At 39.0% G+C, this 19,457-nt stretch overlaps 1 protein-coding gene across 1 annotated transcript; it reads left to right on the top strand.

The window, feature by feature from the left end:
• The first annotated feature begins 9,527 nt into the window (after window positions 1-9,527).
• POMP (proteasome maturation protein) lies at window positions 9,528-18,379 on the top strand. The gene is made up of 6 exons (XM_065678469.1): window positions 9,528-9,627; window positions 11,081-11,178; window positions 12,063-12,123; window positions 14,281-14,382; window positions 16,135-16,228; window positions 17,858-18,379. Exons 1-6 carry the CDS (start codon window positions 9,625-9,627, stop codon window positions 17,923-17,925), a joined length of 426 nt encoding a protein of 141 aa, XP_065534541.1. The 5' UTR covers window positions 9,528-9,624; the 3' UTR covers window positions 17,926-18,379.
• The last annotated feature ends 1,078 nt before the right edge of the window (window positions 18,380-19,457 follow it).

The raw sequence follows: 19,457 nt of genomic DNA, 5'->3' as shown, positions 1-19,457 counted from the left end.
ATTTTATTGTGCATAAGCACATATATAGGTTTAAGGAATTATTTTCCATGATTCCTGTTGTGGTTTTTAACTTCTCAATAAATTCATTGAGTTGAGCTGCTTTCTCCATCATTTTCCAAAAGATGGAATTATTTTAACAATATTATGAATACTTATGAGTATTATCATAACTTGGTAGCTTGTGGTTTTAAAACACTAGAAAAGGAAGTGGGGGGAAGGACAGATGTAAAATCCTTTGAACAGAGAAATAATCCTAAAATCTACTCTTCTCTTTCATACCGCCTAAACCAGTCACCTCTTATTATGCTCAAATATGCCAGACAGTGGTTAATAATAGATAAGTGTATCTAGAATGAAGGCCAAACACACCATTTCATGCTCCTTATCTCTCTAATCTTCATTCAGAGGAATTCTCTTCTTCTTCTGAAATCTGGGGTAACTCTTCTGGAAACCACTGCGATAGCAAACTCAGTAAGTTATCAGTCCTTACAACATGTGTGAGTTGTGGCTGGAAGCAGAGCAGATGAAGATATCAACTAACAGCAGATATTTTCTGTAATATGTGTCATTCAACTAAAGAAACGATGAGCTCACGGCACATTGGGTACAACACAAAGGATGAACAACTTCACAGGGTTTAAGGAAAACTGCCAGAAAAAGCATGGGGAAATGTGGCACTGAAACAGAATAGTAGGTTAGTGCATTTGCCTCTCACTATCAGACTAGTAAGAAGCTGGCTGAGATCACTAATGAATGAATTCATGGTCTCCACTTACTAGACTTCCAGGAACATATCTCAAAGACAGAATGTGATTTATAGCCTGTCTTTGAATCACCCAGGAAAAGTGGAGAAGCACATGTTTTAGGCTGGATCTGAGGGCTGCTTCAAATGATAAACAAAACATGTTGGAAGGAATAGCTAAATATGGGTAGTGTAGAATGATAAAGTACACATTATATCTATGATATTTTCCTTATTTAAAGAGTGGAAAATACTGTTCTATAGAGCTTTGGAAACACACTGGATATATTTTGGTTTAAGAACTTTGTGACCAACACCGGTACTGCATAGTTATTGCCTCTGTATGGTAGCTGCATGTCAGGTGCTTTAGTCTTGTGTTCATAAAAACGGGTTTGAAATAAAAAAGAATATAAGCGTATTCAGAAATATCACCCATTCTGAGGGAGAGAATAGTTGAAACATCTTACCACCCAATCCCAACGCTATTTCTCAACACACAATGAAAATTCAGTTGTTTCTCTTGGGCACAGAGCAGATCCACTCATCACTTCCTGACTGTAAAAAGAAATTTCTGGAATCCCTTAGCCAAATCTTGTGCACCGAGGAGCTACAGTACAGCACACCTTTTAGAGCGTGATCCTTATTTACACTCTTTAGACAGAAATATCCCAGTGGAGAAGGCTCCAGACACTCTTCCTTCCTCTTCTTTTTCAAAGGACTTTTTTCATTATTTCAGGATGGTCAGAATGCTATTCTCAAACAGAAGCCAAAATGTATGGCTTTTACTACAGTCAGATTTAGTAGGAATCTAGAGGGATAATCAAATTTGGAAAAAATAATTATCATACTTTTAATATTCATGCAATTTTGTGCAGATGTCATTTCTAGCCTCTGAAAATGATTACTCTGCCTCAGTTTTCAAGCAGAATGAGCAGGTTCAACATGGTAGTAAGCTTGAATGGTAATTTTAAAGAAATCTGTAGAATGTCTGCTTCCAAGGCGGCAACAAATTTTTCAAAGCTGAATGGCCTAAATTTAATCATCTGGGTAACTTTCACCTTTCAGTACTCAGAGAATCAGCACAGCCATCACAGATCTTACAATAAGGATTTTCAATAAGTCTTACAAATTCGTATTTTTTCTGTTGGCTAGTGGTACATCTAGGAGTTATATTTAAGAAGGAAAGGGTATGCCAGGTAGCAGTAGAGTCAATAACCTGATGATAAAAGTATGCATAGTTTTACAGTAAACTTTGAAGGAGAGGATAATTAAGCATTGAGTAATCGGCAAACAACAGACTGAAAAATCAATTTTCTAAGAGGAGACTCTATCAAAGCAATATAATGCCATTCCTTGACTGCACAAAGGAGGTTTTGAAAATAATAAAGTACAGCTCTCGTCTAGCATAACTTTAGTTTAGTACTTGACACAATGTCACAAGGAAAAATATTGTTTAAGATGGAGAAGCATGTTAATGGTAGAATTGAACTTTGAATAAAATATTACTCAAAGAGGAGACTATAATGAAGTGTCTTGAAATGGGATGATTCAGGGACTGTTTTACAGATCAGTCTTATGTAATATTTCCACAACTGACAGTCCCACAAGAAGTATAAACATGCTAATTAAAGTTAATGGTAGCCCAGGAAGCCAGGAGGTCTCAAACCAGAGGAACATCAGACTAATCACACATGGATTACATTAGAATAACAGAAATGTGACAGAATAAACCAAGATCATTGACTAGAGATTAAGACCAAGACTTTCTGCAGCATACTAAGAGCTTGCCAGTTAAACATCTGTGGTGGAGAGGAAGTCTGAGAGTAGCCTACGAAACACCAATGTGATGCCACTATAAAAAAAACCAAATGTGATCCTAAACTGAATGTGGAGAATTGTATTATTATATCTGTCTAGGCACTGATGTGACCTCATCTGAAGCACTCCACATAAGTCTGAATACTCATATTCAAGAAATGTAAAACTGAAGCATGTTCTGGGAAAGGTTACTGGGATTATCAGAGGAAGAGATGGCCTGAAGACTTTATGTCCTCTTCATGGAGGAAGAACCACGTGAGCCAAAAGCCACCAGAACAAACAGGTATAAACCACCTTTGAATGATTTCTGCCCAGAGATGAAGTTTTCATGACCATATCATTGAGGTTCCAGCACAATCTTCCAGAATAAGAACAGTCAAAGAAGAAGGAAGAGGAATGCTATCAAGTTAACTTAATATGCAAGTTTATCAAGCTGTTATGAAAACAATTACACAGCACAACTGTGACAGCAGTGGACAGGACTGAAGTAAGCCAAGAGGAGCCCTTGAATTCAAATGTGATCCCATGCTGACCTCCCTGCCCCCTCTTCGTGTCCCTTGAGCCCATATAGTACTTTGATCTGCCCACTCTGATCCTTCATCACAAAGGTATTCTCACAAATTGACTCTCAAAGGAGGATATGACAGTCTCTCTTGAAATGTCCACTGTATATATTTCCCAAACCCTTTCACGACTGTTTGCTCCTCTGAATAAATGGCTTGGGGTTTTCTTTTCCGGTAATTTTACAATTTCAAAAAAAAAAAAAAGTCCTTATGAAGAAGAAACCACACAAGTTTTTGCACTTAATTTGCATCTTCTTTGTTCCAGCCTAAATATAATTATTTAAAACATTTGCATTTCTTTTCCCTTTTTCTTTTTTTAACCTGGAAGATCACTCTGAATCCAATTCCCAATCTTCCTTTACAAAAATTGAATTCCTAAGTTTTTCAGAAACTAAAAATAGAGAATTTTCCTGATGGTATTACATTAAGGTTTTTTTTTTTTCCTTTAGATTTAATTAAATATACTAAATAAAAAATCCTCTACAACATTGTAATGGTACCTGCTTCAATAACTGTGCAAATAAACTTGTGCTGGCTATCTGCCACAACATTCCTTACTTAGTAAGTATAAAGCTGCCACTCCTTGAGTTCATTGACAGTTTCTGTCACAAGCATTTCCTAATGCTTCTACATAAACTGAATAAAAAATCTCATTGTAAAACATAGTCCCAGCAACACACCTTCAGCATCTTTCAACAGTAAACTGGGCACAGAAGCATGATTTAAGCTGTTAGTATGACACATATAACAAAAAAGTAATTAATGTCATGAAACAGGTAGCAGTAGAGGCTCAGAATTAAGAAATGCAATACAAAGAGCAAAAAACTTAATTCCATTGTGTGGAAAACCTGCAGTAAGGAAGTATGAATAAAATCATCCATGGAAACTGTGTAATCATAGTTTCCAGAAAACAAACAAAAATAAAATTCGTAATGCATTACTTTCTCCATAGAAACAATTAATTAGTCGCCAACACTTTTAACAATATAATAGCATTGAACTTCATAAAAGCTTTTCCTGAAAAAGCACTGTAACAATGTACTGTACAAACACTGTACAAAACCGAAGTTGCTGATTTGCTCCAGCCTTGGCTCAGTGAAGTCCATCCAGTGGGATCATTTCATCCATGTGGAACTCTCTGAAATTCAAGCAAGATCTCTGCAAGTGTCAGTGTTTGCGTAGGAGCTGCTTACCGTAAGCTATGACTTCTCTTTACTTACAAGCGAGCAAACTGCAGTTTTCTATCAGAAATGAGTCATCAGATCCAAACCTAAGACCAAGCTTTGCCAAAACTCAGGAGACTCTAAACCCATTTTTGATTTCGTTGGATAAACCTGGGCTGGCTCATATCCTGAGGGGTTCAAAATCGCCTTTAAAGATTTGAGCCTTAACTCTCTAAACCAGCCACCACCATGCCATGCATGTGACTGATGACAGCATTCTTAAGTAGCACATTGTGGTTGGATCAGAAACACTGACCCGCTTTTGTTTTCAAAATGACAGAAAAACACACAGAGAAATTTTTCTGTTGATGGTTTCTCACAGGGAAAAGAAACATATGTTGTTGCTGAAAACGTCTGTTTTCTGCAAAATGCCAACTTTTCAGTTTGGTGATTATGGGCTCATTTATTGTCTTCAGCTGTAAGAGGAAATTAAGGTGGCTTCAGATTATCTTGCTGCTTAATGGCTATGGTTATGAGTCAGAGAACTCTCAGACTCCCCTTTTGCTGCTAGGAACTTTGGCAAACTCTTGGCTGACTTTTGTTTTCCCTGCATAGTAGCAGGAATGGGAAGTAAGGTTCCATTCAATTCTTTCAGCTGTGACTACTATTAATTATTTTCAAGGTTTCCCTTAGGAAGACACTCTCACAGGAAACGTGCTCTTAGTCTCACCTATATGTGCAGGGTGGTTGTGTTTCTGGGAGGCAAATCGCTCCAGCCTACGGGGAAAAGCAAAAATATTTTTTCTGTGAATTTCCATGAGGGACTTTGTTTCAGTGCCAAAAAAAAAAAGAGCCATGAGGTCCTGACTACGTGAACACTGGCTAGGTTAAACACTGGACTCAGGCTGAAGATTAATATTGTCACAGGGAGGTAATAGAGCTTACTGAAATTAGTTACTTGGCCATTAATAGGGAAATACACTTACGAGCATTCCCACAGGTCCTGCCCATGTAGCTTCAGCTGCTGCATACACATCACTTTTTATCTTTTGTTTTTTCATAATTCTCACAGCATTGTGAGTGAAGAGAAAAAGTACTCAAAACAAGCCACAAGCATCCAGCTCCCAGCTAAACTGGACACATGCGGCTGGCAAACGCTGAGGAAGGCAGGGATCCTTCGAGTGTTCGGCTACTGAGCATCCCCTAGTGACTGGCTCTACCCATTACAGCCTCCCGCTTTTCCGAGTCCGCGAAAGGAGCACAGGGAAGAGAAGCCCAGTTTCTCAGAACGCGAACAACGGATTACTACAAGATTTACGAGAGCACTGACAAGCTACAAAATAAGTCACCGCTTCAAGAGAACAAGGACCTCTTTTTAATTCAAGTACGTATTTTGGATTAAAAAACAACTGGCATCCCCTGTTCGACCTACCAAAATAGGAACCGAAGACACTTTTACAGATAAAATATCTTTCCATTTAAAATAAACTAATGATAAATAATGAAACAAGGGATTGTTTGTATAGTTCCCCACTGGATGCCACAGCATGTTAAAAAATTTGACATTTCATAGAGAGATAAAAATGTACTTGGTTTGATTGTCTATGTGACTCCTTGCTGCATTTGAATGACGAGGATGGGCAAGCTTTGACTCAAGAAAACCCTGCGAGCTGCAGAGTTTGCTGGTAAACAAACAGGAAAAAATCATCTGCTTCGGCAATATGTGGGATTCTTCTTTTTTTTTTTTTTCCTCCCTGCAGCAGTAACTTTTTTTCTAAATACTTTCACCAGCTTCAGGAAAGGGTGGGTTAGAGTCAGGGGTTTCCTGAGCCTTTTCAGAACATGGTTTTAACGTAGCCGTGTGTTCAGAAGAGCCCCTAGAGAGTCTTGTTTTGGAACACTCTGACGCCTACACATTATTATCTCTGCTACGTTTTGCAGTTTTGTGTGAAATTTATTTTTAATCTTTAACAAAACATGCCCTGTTTATCTTAAATTCAGAAAAGGTTTAATAATGTAAAACAAAATAACTTTTTAAATAATTAGATTTACAATGAATGCCAAAACATGAAAGTATAAAGCAAGTTAACAAGAAAGGGCTTCTTAAAGATCAAAGAAAATGTGTTTATTTGATTAGCTTAAAAACAAAAAGTACTTTCACTTTAACAGGTTATAACTGGCTGTTGACAGAAACCAGCGAAAAAGCTTCCCAGTCCCACAGGATAAAGGTTTTCTTCTGGTAGAGATTCACGTACTCAGAACAGATTGCCCACTGATATGTCAAAGGAATTATATGTTGAAAAGCAGCAAAGTTGCATTGATAATATAAAATGTGGTTACAAAGGCAAGTTTCCTTTGACAGCATACTCCTTCTGCTACTATTAAGTAGGGCTGATGGTGTAAAGCAATGGGTATTTCATATCCTTCCTCCTTGATATACAGAAAAGGTCTGGGAATAGGAAAGGTGAAAAGTACAGTTTAAGTTAGTGGAAAGGTAAGATATATTAGTTCACAAACTGCTTTAACATAGCAGTAGAGTTCCCAGAAGAGAGCTGGCTTCTGTAGAGCTCCTCTTCTATGAGCAGAGGAAACTGGTATGTGGCAGCTTTTGCCCCACCAGCCATGTGGTCCCTCTGTCATGGCAAGTTTTGAGTTCACTGTATCCTCTCCCCAAGGATTCAATGGGAAATGCACAGACCTCTATGAAATGATACCAGGCTGGCATCCAGGAGAAAAAAAAAAAAAAAAAAAAAAAAATTAAAAAAAATGGCTAAGTAAATGAAATTGGCATTTTCTTTAAGTCAGCCTGTCTAAAACTTTGTTTTATGAGGTTTGTTAATACCAGTTTAAATGCTAAAAGAGCACTTAAAACAGTATGTTGGGTTTTTTTGTTGGGTTGTTTTTCAAGATTAAACACTTTCCTCATTTCTGAAAGATAAAAGAATCTACGATCTAAAGATCACTTGAAACCTCAGGGAAGTCTCCCAGCTAAACCAAAAAGACCAGACATGACATTCCAAAAATGCTGAGGTAAGAAATATCCAGAAAATATTTAAAACATTCTTACATTTCAGACCTTCTCTACACAAAATGATGAAAAAGTCATTCTTACGAAAGTAATAATTTGCAGGTTATCTTTGAAAGCAACATGTGAAATTCATCAGCCCAACTTTACGGAAGTAATTATTTTAGAGGAGCGGTAGTTATTTTCACACTAAACTTAGCATAATCTGGAGTATGTCCACATACTTTTTTAAGAGAGTCCACATACAGGAATCACCTCTTTAGCAATCACAGTCACTGCATCTCACTTTATACCCTGTTACCATACATCAGCTTGGAAGATGACTTCAGACTATCCAGACCCACACACCAGCAACATTCCCTGGGAGGCACAGGGCCCTGTGTGCTCAGGCTGCTGTGCCTGGTGCAGTGTCTGCAGGCTCCTGTCTGCACTTGGGTGAGCCCAGTGCTGGAGGAAGTAGCCTTCAAATCATCTGCAGTAAAGAAGGCAGACATTACCTACTGCTTCTGGGCAGTGGAAGAAGGCATTGCTCACCTCATGCTCTCATTTCTGATCAAAGGTTTGGTCAGTCTGACAGTTACTCATGTAACTCCTATTACCTTGCAGTGGGGCTGCAGAGAGGAATGAGATACTACCCCAATCATCCACCATTGAGATGCTAACTGTAAGATCGCTAAACCAAAGCTGGTTGTGAAAGAAATCAACCCTTGCTCCAATTCAAAATACTTGGTAATTTGATGAGAAAATATGTGTGATTTATGTTTATGTCTGGAAGCTTTCCCTAGCGTGAAAGCCTTTAAAGGAACACCAGATCTTTTTTGCAATGTATGTTCTTTTATGTTATGCAGCCTAGACTGTGGATTGCAGTGATGTCAAAAATGTACACGGAGTGATTGCATCCTGTCTGTGTCCTACAGGAGTGACTTTGAAAGTTAGATGTTTCATCTCTACAGTCATATCCTGATCAACAAAGTCAGTCAGTAAATAAATACATTTAGTGACAAACCTATTTTTTTTCTGTAAGCTGCAGTTAAACAGGAACTTGATTTGTTTTTTTGTATTCACATCTATTCTATAATAATGAATTCAGCACCACAATACCTGCGTACCCATTATAGGATCAGAGAAACCTTTGTGGCACCCGTTTTCCTAAAAATTATTTAAAAACCCCAGTCCCCCATTCTCTTTCTTTTGAAGTCTTTGCTTTAAGCCTAAGATCTGAACACAAAGGGCCAGAACTTTGGTTGAGAATGTGGGTTTTTTTAAGTGGTGAACTGATTTTGCCCAAGAAAGAGGAGATCCAAGTATAAAGTGTGTTGATTTTTCAATAATGTTTTCCAAAGCTGAGTGTGCCATTACAACATATATAAAATTCCCACTTAAATATTGCTTTTTGTGCAAGATGTGGTTTTTAATTGCCACATATGAAATTTGTAGAAGCAGGGCAATTTAGAGCAAAATCTTAAAGGGTAGAAAGAGGTATACGTCTCAGTAGAAATATCTCAGATAGATACACCAGACACGTATCTGGAGCTATGCATAAAAATATGTGGGAAACTTTGTCATGACTGTTGAGAAATCAGAGTTATTTAAGTGCAAGCTAATATGAATTCCATTATCATACTGTGGCTATCAATACCTGCCACTAACACAGCAGCTTTAATCCACCATTCTCAAAACTCATTTCCAAAGATTAAGCCGCAGCAGGCACATCCTTGTCAGTCACTGATAAAGGATCAGGGCCCTGAAGGCTGCCCAAGGTCCCTGGTAGCGCAGTGCACCCTTACACCTCCTCTTCACACAGTGCTGCCCAGAGAGGCTCCATGGCTGACCCAGCGACTGAGCCCACGTTTACCTCCGGAAGCACTGCTGCCTTGTTTTGCTGCCCCAGGCTGTCAGCACTGTGACACTCCTGGGGCCATCCAAGCTCTCTGCTTTCGCTGCCTTAGCCCACTGGCAGGGACAGGTTTGACCCCGACGCACACCCTTCACCCAACATCGCAACATGGCCCCAGCCCACTGTGGGAAGTCACTGTCCAGCTCAGCTCCAGCCAAGGTTGCCCCAGAACAGCTGGGTTTTGCCGGCATGTGGGAACAGCGCGGTCAGCCTGCGAGGCGCAGCGTTGGAAGCGGGCACGCCATGGCCAAGGCGGGCATAAAGCAGCGAAGAGGGCCCACACCACCCACCTCGACCCAGCGAAGCCCCACCCCTGCATGGCCCCGCCACTCCCTCCTTGCGTCTGACGTCGAGCGTGGGGGCGGGACGGAAGTGAGCGACTGAGGGGCGGAAGTGGTTGAGTGTGCGGTGCTAAGATGGTGAGTGCTGGTAGGGGTGGTGTTGGTGTTTGTTGAGCGGGGGATGGCTGTGGGCTGGGGCGGATCGGTGCGCGTCTGTCTGTCCCTGCTTCGCTGCTCGGCCGTCGGGGTCCCCGGAGACGGTGGCTGTCGGTCGAGGGGCGCTGGGGCCGTGCTGAGTCATAGGGGTCCGGCGCGGCCGGGGCGTGTGCTCCTGCTGCCGGCCGGGCCGCGGCTCTCACTGGGAAGAGGTGACTCTGCCCGCGCCGCCCGGTCTCCGCTGGGCAGCTCATGAGGCCGGGAAGGCGCGAAGGGTGCGTGGCGGCGGTTAAAGCTCTTTATGTGGGAGCGGGGTGGACCGGGGAGGCAGAGAGCCCTGGTGATCCCCAGCCTTTAGGTGTCAGGGCTTTAGTGCCGCAGCCAGCGCGGCAGCGCTTGCGGCCGGGGAGGTTGTGCCTCGATCCCCTGTAGTGCACGACAGTGGTGTGGCCGCCTGACACGGACTGGGCACTGACGAGACTGGAGAGCGTTACTTTTAGGGAGTATTTAATAGTTTTCTCCCGAAGTTTGGCTTTCACATCTTCCAGGTACTGTATCTCTGTAACGCTCTCGCAGCAATCTTGGAAAGGCCTGGTTAGGGTGGAGTATATTAGTTTGCTGATGCTTTATGTGCATGTAATAACAGGTATCTTATGTTTTTCTAGTAGCTGTTAGGTTATCAACAGTTAAGATGTTAGTACAAAAGACGTTAAGCATGATTTTTCTGCTGGATCTGCCAGTGCTGCTAGAGGGAACTTCTGTGTTGAACAGCTCATCACTGTCACTTTCCAGAGGTTATTGCTATCACCTTCCAGAATTCATTACACAGTGGTCTATTGGTGGAGCGATTTGTGCGAACAGTCCTAAAATCCCTTCAGTAAAATTGGGTAGATTAGTATGAACTTATCTATCTTAGTTAAGATGGCTTTGCTTACTCTGTGAAGGTGGTGGTTTTTTTTTTCTGGTCTGCTACAAGTCACTGTTTTTCCTTTGCCCTTTCAGTTAAGTGGCATACTGGACTGCTTGAATATGCCTTGTCCTCTTTATAGCAGCCTTAAACTATGGATAAAATCAATTTGATCCTTCTTGATTGTGTCTGTGTGAAGTGAATGGGTGAATTCTCAGAATTTTCTGTTTTGTCAGCTGAGCATAACCTCCCTTTTCCCATTCCATCTGTGCAGCGCAGGGTAGGAATGAACAAGGGGGAATTTTGAGCTTAACTGTTTCAGCCGGATCCTTAATTATGTTATCAATATATTTAACTGTTATCAGAAAGAATTGTTAGGTGGGGTTTGTGTTTTCTTTTTTTAAAGAGGCTAAAGTATGTAGGTAGTTTAAGGAGTTTGAGCACTTTGTTTCATTTGCCTGGCCTGATGGCCCAAACAAAAGGGATCTGGTTCTGTTAAAATAATCCTCACTTTTTCTTTTGTTCCAGGATTCCAGAGGCGCTGCTTCTCTGTTGAAGGATACTATCCCAATTATTGATTTTTCGGCTTCAGGATCATTTGAAGGTTATGATCTTCTGCGTAGAGGGTATGCTTTGCTTTTTGTTGTTGAATCATGGCATAGCTGATGCTGAGCTTTAGATATGTGGAAAAAGCATATGTTAAATGTTGGCTTTTTAAAGAAGGCTCTTGGAAGGCATGTCAGAAGAGAGATAGCCTGAAGTGCATGTATTTAATCAGATTGTCTTTCAAGCATGAATTTTCCATGAAACATCACTTCAAGAAGTGGATAACTTTATTGAACTTTTACCTGTGTGATACTGCTCTTCAGGAGAGAGATGTCAATGTATTAATAATTATGAAATATATGCTAGTTTAATATACATGTATATGAGTGCTGTAGCACTGTAGGAAATGCTTAATTTCAGCACTGTATAAAAAGTAAATATAGTAAAAACAGTGGTCTTGGGTTTTGTAGTTTTACATGAGTACAAAACTGCATGTCTTGGATAATGAATATAAAATAAGTTCATGGAGTTTAAAATGTGGACAATATAGCTGTGAGTGTGTGTGTGGGTATGTGCAGTATTCAGCTGTAAAAGCTTGGACTTCCGAAGTTAGATACCAAAAACAAATGTATGAAGTTTTCATTTATTAATGCTCTTCTATATTTCTGAAGGGGGTCAAGGAAAAAGCCTGTAACTTGTTTTTGTCAAACATAAAGGAAAAAAGATGCCTGAAATGTAAAACGTAAATGGTTTTCCTTCTGGTAGTGCTGTAGTTTGAGGTCTTATTTGCTGTTTCACTACTAAGCTTTTTGGGGTTTTTTAATAGTTCAGACTGTGCTAATTGTGTGTCTCTAGGTTGATGTTTGTATCTGCAATTAGTTTTGGAGTGTAACTTAAAACTATATCCCAGTTAATTTGAAGTTCAGTGTCTTTTTTTTTTTTTTTTTTCTACTTGTATTTCTAGTTTTACAAGTGTGAAAAGTGAATTGCTGCCCAGCCACCCACTGGAACTGATAGAAAAAAATGTAAGTATAATATCAAATACAGCCATCTTTACTCTGAGCTTATTATGAAGTTTAAATTAGCAGTGTGATTACCTGGACTGCTCTGTGTGGTAACAAATCATGAGCAGGGTCTTGCTTGACTAAAGTCAAGTAAAGATGTTGAACAGTAGTTTATTTATACAAATAACATCGCTGGCAAATGTGTTTAACGTCAACCTCCCGCTTGTGACTTTCTCCACTTCAGGTATGTAAATGAGCTTCCAAGTAGGGATTTACGTAATAACTTGTAGATGACTAAACGTCACTAAGCTAGTTTTGTGTGCAGCCTCTGTAGTTAGGTGGTGGGCGTATCTGTCATTTCTGGAAGGCTAATCCTCCCATTTTGTCTAGATTTACCATTTATCTTCATTTTCAGACTTTCAGTCTGTGAACACAAAAATATTTTCATTAAGTTACTTGATTCCATGTAGAAATTTTACACACACAGTTTGTCCTAAGTATACACACTATCTTGGGTGGCTTAGTCATCACTTGTGGACTGCTTAAGAGCGGACTGTGAGCCATAGGTTGAAGGTAAGGGCAGACTAGACTGACTGTCTTGTCTAAATCTGATCGAACTGAATCTGTTTTGTGCCTGTTTTGTCAGCACAGAGGAGTTGATGAAATAAACTGTCCTGAAGTAAAGGCAGTATTTGGATAGAATGTTGCAAGTTGCTAAGTTCATCAACATGGTGAGGTCCAGTGTAGTGTCTAATACATTGTAATTCTCACCAGTGCTAGTGTTATCTGGAGTTAAAGGGTGATGTTAATGTGACACCAACTTCACAGGCTTATTTATGAAGCCTATAAATGTTTCAGAGCTATTTGTTAACTGCTTTTTATAGCTGTCTGCTATAACTTAGTTTTTAACTCTGTTCTTGCCATATGAAAACCTGCATAACTAAAAGATTACATGCTAGAGAAGAAAAAAGGACAGAAATAGTTAAAACAACGAAAAATAATTAAAACACGCAGGAAGTATGTGAAACTCAAATTGCTTTTCCCACATATTGTTTGGTTTGTTTATCTGTAAGGCAAGTTTATCCAAAAATTATTTTTTTTGTACATTTGAATGAGAAAAGACTTGAGGTAGTAAACGGTTATTCTTACTGCCATGAATAGTAGGTTATTCTTATAGCAGTAGCAGAAACCAAATATTTGTTACCCAGATAAAGACCCCTACTTTTATAAAATAAAAGAAATGGAAAAATAATGTGACCAGAATTGTAAGTTTAGGATGAGGTATAGAAATAGTATTTTCTGGTAACTTTTGAAGGGCATTCAATATGTTGTGAAGAACGTGTATTATGCCTGTGACTTCTCTTTTCCTGTTTTTAAGATACCATTGCGTAAACTAGGTGATGTTCTAGTAGGCTTTTGTCATGATGTTTGAGTGCAGGCTTTAAAATAAGAAGCTTGTGGGGTTTGTTTTACTTTACAGTATTTTATTTTGTCAGCATCTCAGCCATGTAGTTGCTACTGTAAAAGCCAAATTTGGGACTGGATTACTCGGTCTTAAGTTTAACCTTAAGTATAAGTTCCTTTTGTGTCTTTCTGGATTCATGAGCCAGCACTTTTTGGTTAAAAGAACCCTCTGCTAAATAGATCTTCTTTGTTTTACCGATCCATTTTAGAGCAGTTGTTAAAATTATGAGCTTGCTTCAGCTTTTCAGAGTCACATGAGTATATGTGGTGCTCTGTTTCCCTACTTGATCAGAAAAGAAGTATTTCAAGTGTTTTCAAGTAGAATCTTCTATAGCTAGCAATAACGTCAATTGTGGTTTTCAAGTTTGTGTTCTTTTAACCAGACAGCTTGCAATTCGTGCTGGCAATATTGTAGTAAAGCAGTGCAAAACTACACCACTTGGTGGTGTTATATGTCCTGCTTGTCTAAAATAAAATAAAAATGCTGCTATTGATTTGTAATAAAATCCAGTAAAAATTCATTTTTGCTTCATAAAACAAATACTATCGTATCACTATCTTTTGTGTACCTTTGAGACACACATAACATTATGATGGAATTTATGATGGAATTTTAGCCTTAATGAGCACATGAATATAAGTAGGATGTCACAAATCTCTTCTATGGCTGTACTTGAAAGTAACTTTTTCTAAAATCAGTGTTGTTTGTGATAGTTCCAGTTAAATCAAGATAAAACAAACTTTGCCACGCTGAGAAATATTCAAGGACTCCATGCACCTTTAAAGCTGCAGATGGAATTCAGAGCAGTGAAACAGGTAGGCAATTTTGTCCAACTTGTGTAACTTAAGCCCCTTGTTTATCTCAGAACATGCTTTCAGAGGGACATCTTTCTTTGTTGAAAAACCTTATGTTTCGGAATGAAATTACTTTCATTGGACCACTTTACTAAAATGAGCTAAGCAAACTCTGCAATTAATAGTCCCTAGAACAGCCAATATGCTACAGATTTTCAGCTGCTGTTTTTATTATTTACTTGGTGAAGTGCTCTAGCTTTTCTGTTGACTAGCTTTCTGTAAGGCTTCAGAGAAAAGTAGGAATAATTGAGTATTAATTCCTAAACTTAATACTGTCCTCCATGGAAGGGGGAATCTCTGCATCTGTAGGGAAAAGAGATTTAGAAGTCTGAAACAAGCAGTGGTCTGGGAGTAGGTATAGAGGTAACATGAAAACTGAAGCAGTGCTTATTTTGTTCTGCAGCCTTTTTGTAAATCAGGGAAAGCCTAAGGAAATTAAGTTCAAAGGTTTTAACTCTTAACTGGGAAGTTGTGTCTGTCTCCTTTTCCTTCCTATCTCCTGGGATGGGGAGTAACCAGAGGGAGGCCGACTTTGTCTCTTAGGAAGCATAGAAAGCTCACTAGTCCTAGCTTTACTGGCTTTTTGAAGGTTGTCAAACTATTAGGGGTTGTTTTTCCAAATGAGTTAGAGCAATTCTGTGCTCCCTTCCAGTGGATCAGGTGCTACTTAACCACAGTGAGCTACATTAAACTTGGCAGAGTTACTGGTCCTGAAGATGTGAAAGTCAGACAGGATGTATGGAGACATTCTTTGATTTCAGCTGTCTCGTGACTTAGGTTAGCACATGGCAGAAAATGAGGCAGGCGAGGGTAGCCTGCTAATTTGTTTCAGGTATTCTTGGGGGATAAATGGAGGAAACATGTTCTCTTGTGCTTTAATTTCACTTTCATAAAATATTTACTGGAATAGTGTGTTTGAACTTCTAACAATTGTACCAGTAATGCTATGGAAATCTTCCACCTATTTTCTGTGTTAAGAGATAGCTACATGATAGTTTTATGGTAACAGTACATGTACATGATATAACTGAAGTATTCGCTATTAGTAGTAAATGAAATTGTAAGTGTAGATACATCATTCTCAGAATATTTAGGATCTGAATGCTATGTGTACCACTAAACTTTTTGTAATACTGTGACTGAAGGACATAGAAGAGTGTTTAAAGAAACTGGGAGTGGATTGGAAGCTTAATTATTTGCCCAATCCTCACCAACTTTTATGGTTTAGATTAACTGCAAGGAGGATTATGTTTAGATGTGAAAATAAATACAGCTTTTCCACTGACATTCCTGACTTGTGTCAGAGATGTAGGAAACTTGGAATGTGGTTTTCAAACACTGCAGTATATGTCAGTTGCCCAATACTGACCTCAAGGTGTAGATGTGTTTGTTGCAATGATCCTCCCCAGCTTTGCGTGGTAACAGAGGAGGACAAAACCCCTCTTTTTTTATCTTTATGCTATTTGCTGTAGTAGCTACACTGCAGTGAAAGCCACAAATCTAGTGAAAGGTTGATCTTCTCAAAATGATAGTTGGTGGTGTTCTAGGTTTTGCTATCTGTGTGTGTCAGTAGTTCTCTTACTTCATTGTTGCTTTTGAAGGAAGAAGTGACTTTGTCTGTTGATTTCCTCAGTCTCTTCAGTCTGATAAATCCAAATATAAACTTCCCTGAATTTCAAACTTGCGAAAATGTGAACTCTTTTATTTTTACAGGTCCAGCGCCTCCCATTTCTTCACAGCTCAAACTTAGCACTGGATACTCTGAGGGGAAATGATGGATCCATCAGTTTTGAAGATATCCTTAATGGTAAATATATTGTTTTGAATGTTACAGAAACATTCACAGTTCCCAAATTTTACCTTTAAAGTTCTTTGCCTCTATGGAAAAAGAGAATTAAACACAAAATAGAAAAAAATTGAGTTCCTAACGAGAAATAAATGTTATTCAGCTGCTAGTTGTGGGGAAATGTCTCTGAAATAGTGAGTAAGCCAGGATCTGCTTGTAGGCTAGGTTTCTAAAGGAGTAGAAGATTAAGCACTAATGTTATATACCTGTTTCCCCTTAAACTTTTGAACTACTTGTGCAGACTTTGACAGGTGGAGGTTGAAAAGATACAAAGTTTTTATAAGTTCTATAATTAAAGAAAAGCTAGACGAGAGATCCTGAACTAATGACCCAGAGATGTGGCAGGGGTATTCTCCCTGAAATGAACTGAGCAGTTGGCAGTTGTATGGTGGACTGCTGTTGACTGGCGGTTGGTATGTGTGGAATAGAATAAACCTGGAAAAACGGTTTAAAACAGCCATTTCTTTATGGCTGGAAGGAGGCAGAGGGTGTACTGAGGTGGGATTAGGGAGCTGAAAAAGCCAGGGAGATAGGAAACTGGAAATAATGGAGTGATAAATGAGAATCTGGAGGCATGAGGTAAACCTGGGAGTATTTTCTGAAATGGATTTACAGAGGCCAAGGAAAGAATCGTGGGTTATTGTGGTAGAGCAATGTCAGGCGTAATTTATAGGAATTTGGTTATTTACCATTCATTGCTCGCAACAAGCTCTCACATATTTATAGAGTTCTAAGGAGCGAGTGAGTTAAAAGTGGTATTGATAAGGTTCTATTTATCATCTGGGGCTGGATTAGATAATTTTGGTGTGTCTGGAGTAATCTGAGGCATTAATATGCTTTATGTATGGAAGGAAAACAAACCAATACACCCATAAGGAGAGGTATATTTCTTCCAAAGTGCAGTCACAACCTTTTTATTGTGGGTTTCTCTTGTTTGGGGGGGGGGGTTGTGTGTGTTTCGTTTGTGGGTTGGTTTATTATCAGTAGTATTATCTTAAATTTCTGTATGGTAACGTAGTTCATACTGTCAGTATCTTTCGTGTCCTCTGCATACTTCTTGATAACCTTGTACAGTGGCTAATGTCAACCGTACTTAACAGAATGAAGGAAATCTTGGAGATATTTAAGGACAGAATTTCTGTGAAACTAGGCAGTTAGATGGAGAAGAGAAACCATGAGTATGTCCCAACTAATAGAAGGGAGGAGTGGGATCTCCTGTTGTGCAGAGAAGTTGCACTGGAAAAAGATGTGGACACCTGTGGGGAAAAGCTTCACTCAGACTTGAATTTTCTTACACACAAAACTCAGCTTTGAGATTCAGGCTATGGGAGACTGTGCTGGTGTAGAGCTGGTTGGTTTTACTTGAAGTGTGTGTGTGGGTCTTAAGGAAACACTGTTCCACTACAGATGTAATTGTTGTCTGATCATTGCTTTCGATACAGACCTGTGAGTTACAGGCCTGTTGTGCAACACTTAATCAGTAACTTGCACTAAACTTTAAAGTGGAGGGAAAAAAGGTCATGTTAATAGTTACTGCTGGTCTTCGTAACTTTGTAAAAGCCTCATTCTTTCAACTTTTTTTTTTTCCAGATCCTTCACAGAGTGAGGTTATGGGAGAGCCACACATGATGATGGAATATAAGCTTGGTTTATTGTAACAAAATGTACTCCACAAAAATGTTTTATGTGTCTCTATACTGCAAATCTAAATACATGATACCCTAAACACACTGACGCTCACAGTGTTAAGTAGTCCTACAGTTATTATTTGCCTTGATGAAAAGGCACATTAAATGTTTAAAGTCTACAAACTGTTCTGTGCTTGTTGTCACTTATATAGGTGTCCTGTAATTAGGTAGTTTAAATAATCTGTTTTCATACACTGCTCAGGACAATAGCTTCTTAACTATGGAAATGCTGTATATGCATACAAGAAATCCAAAAATACCCATGCATTTTAAAACTGATTACCATAGGTAAATGCATTTAACAGATCTTCTTGCAGAAGAACTTTGTAAGGGGGAGAAGAAGGTGTTTTCCATTGAGTAACTCTTTGTTCATGGCAATTTCCGTACACTTTTTAAACTATTGAATAAAAGTTTGCTATAAATACTTTTGTGTTCAAAAATATATTTCATCATAAGTCCTGCTACGTACACTTTATCCCTTCCCTGTTGACAGTTCTGTGTGACTGAGCCATTAAGCTTTTGTGTGGAACTGGAAATTACCACTGTAAAAAGGGAGCTAAAGGTCTGGATTTTTTTTATCTATGTCCCTGAGAGGATGTCCTGGTTTCTCAAAGCAGAAGCAAGCTCTGCTTGGAGTTTAAAGAAGGTGCTTTAAAATCCATTTGGGAATGTAATACCAAAGAGCACTCTTAGACATGGTATTTTAGTATTTGGAGGTTAAGGAAGAGCACAGTGCCTAATTATGACAGTACCTAATAAAGCTGCTACAGTGAGGAAAATGAAGATCCAGTGGTAGTAGATTACAGATACAGAAACAACCTTTTTTTCTGGGTTTACCGAAATCTGATCTTAAGTAAGAGCCAATGAGACCCGTACTTAAATACAGCTTTTAGAGGAGCAGGCCACCGAAAAGGGTTTGTGTGCTTTAGTTGAGGGGGTCATGTGCAATTATATTTGGGATTGTAACCACTTTCCTGATGTCATACATGTGTATATGTCATAAATCCTGTGAGGCAGCTAATGTGATGCATGTTAGGAGGAGAAAAAAGTCTGGTTCAAAAGATGTCATCTCTTGTCACATGTGGGGAGCTTTAAACAATATTTTTAAGACAGGAACTGTCTATTCAGCAGGCTTTAATGAATTGGTTAAACTGCCAAGTGCACTTAGTGTTCTGTTGCAGGTAATTTTAGCAGAAATGTTGCTATAAAACTCTTTTCACAATCCCAAACATCTCATGTGCTTAAAGCTGCCACAAATTCCCTATCCTTGTGGGCCAAAACCTCTAGTTTTTGTCCTGTAAATTTTACAATGCTTTTATGTTCATCTGTTGCCAAACACTGCAGCAAATTAAAAACACTGAGATGACACAGTATGAGACACATTACCAGTGGTTTTATGTTTAGACTTGTTTCATGTAAGAAGTGAAGCTTCTAAAATTACTTCACTTGAGAGTTGCAGGAATTAGAGGCTTTGTGCTATGAAATACAAGTTATTTCATTTG

The sequence above is a fragment of the Lathamus discolor genome, chromosome 4 (genome assembly GCF_037157495.1).
Source record: "Lathamus discolor isolate bLatDis1 chromosome 4, bLatDis1.hap1, whole genome shotgun sequence".
NCBI lineage: Eukaryota > Metazoa > Chordata > Aves > Psittaciformes > Psittacidae > Lathamus > Lathamus discolor.
The sequence above is the reverse complement of the archived record's forward strand: the minus strand, read 5'-3'. Positions and strand labels throughout refer to the sequence as shown.

Excerpts from the sequence above, each read along its gene's own strand:
- POMP (XM_065678469.1), top strand. Across the intron at positions 11,179-12,062 it reads TATGATCTTCTGCGTAGAGG|TTTTACAAGTGTGAAAAGTG; the intron begins GTATGCTTTGCT and ends TTGTATTTCTAG. Across the intron at positions 12,124-14,280 it reads TGGAACTGATAGAAAAAAAT|TTCCAGTTAAATCAAGATAA; the intron begins GTAAGTATAATA and ends TGTTTGTGATAG.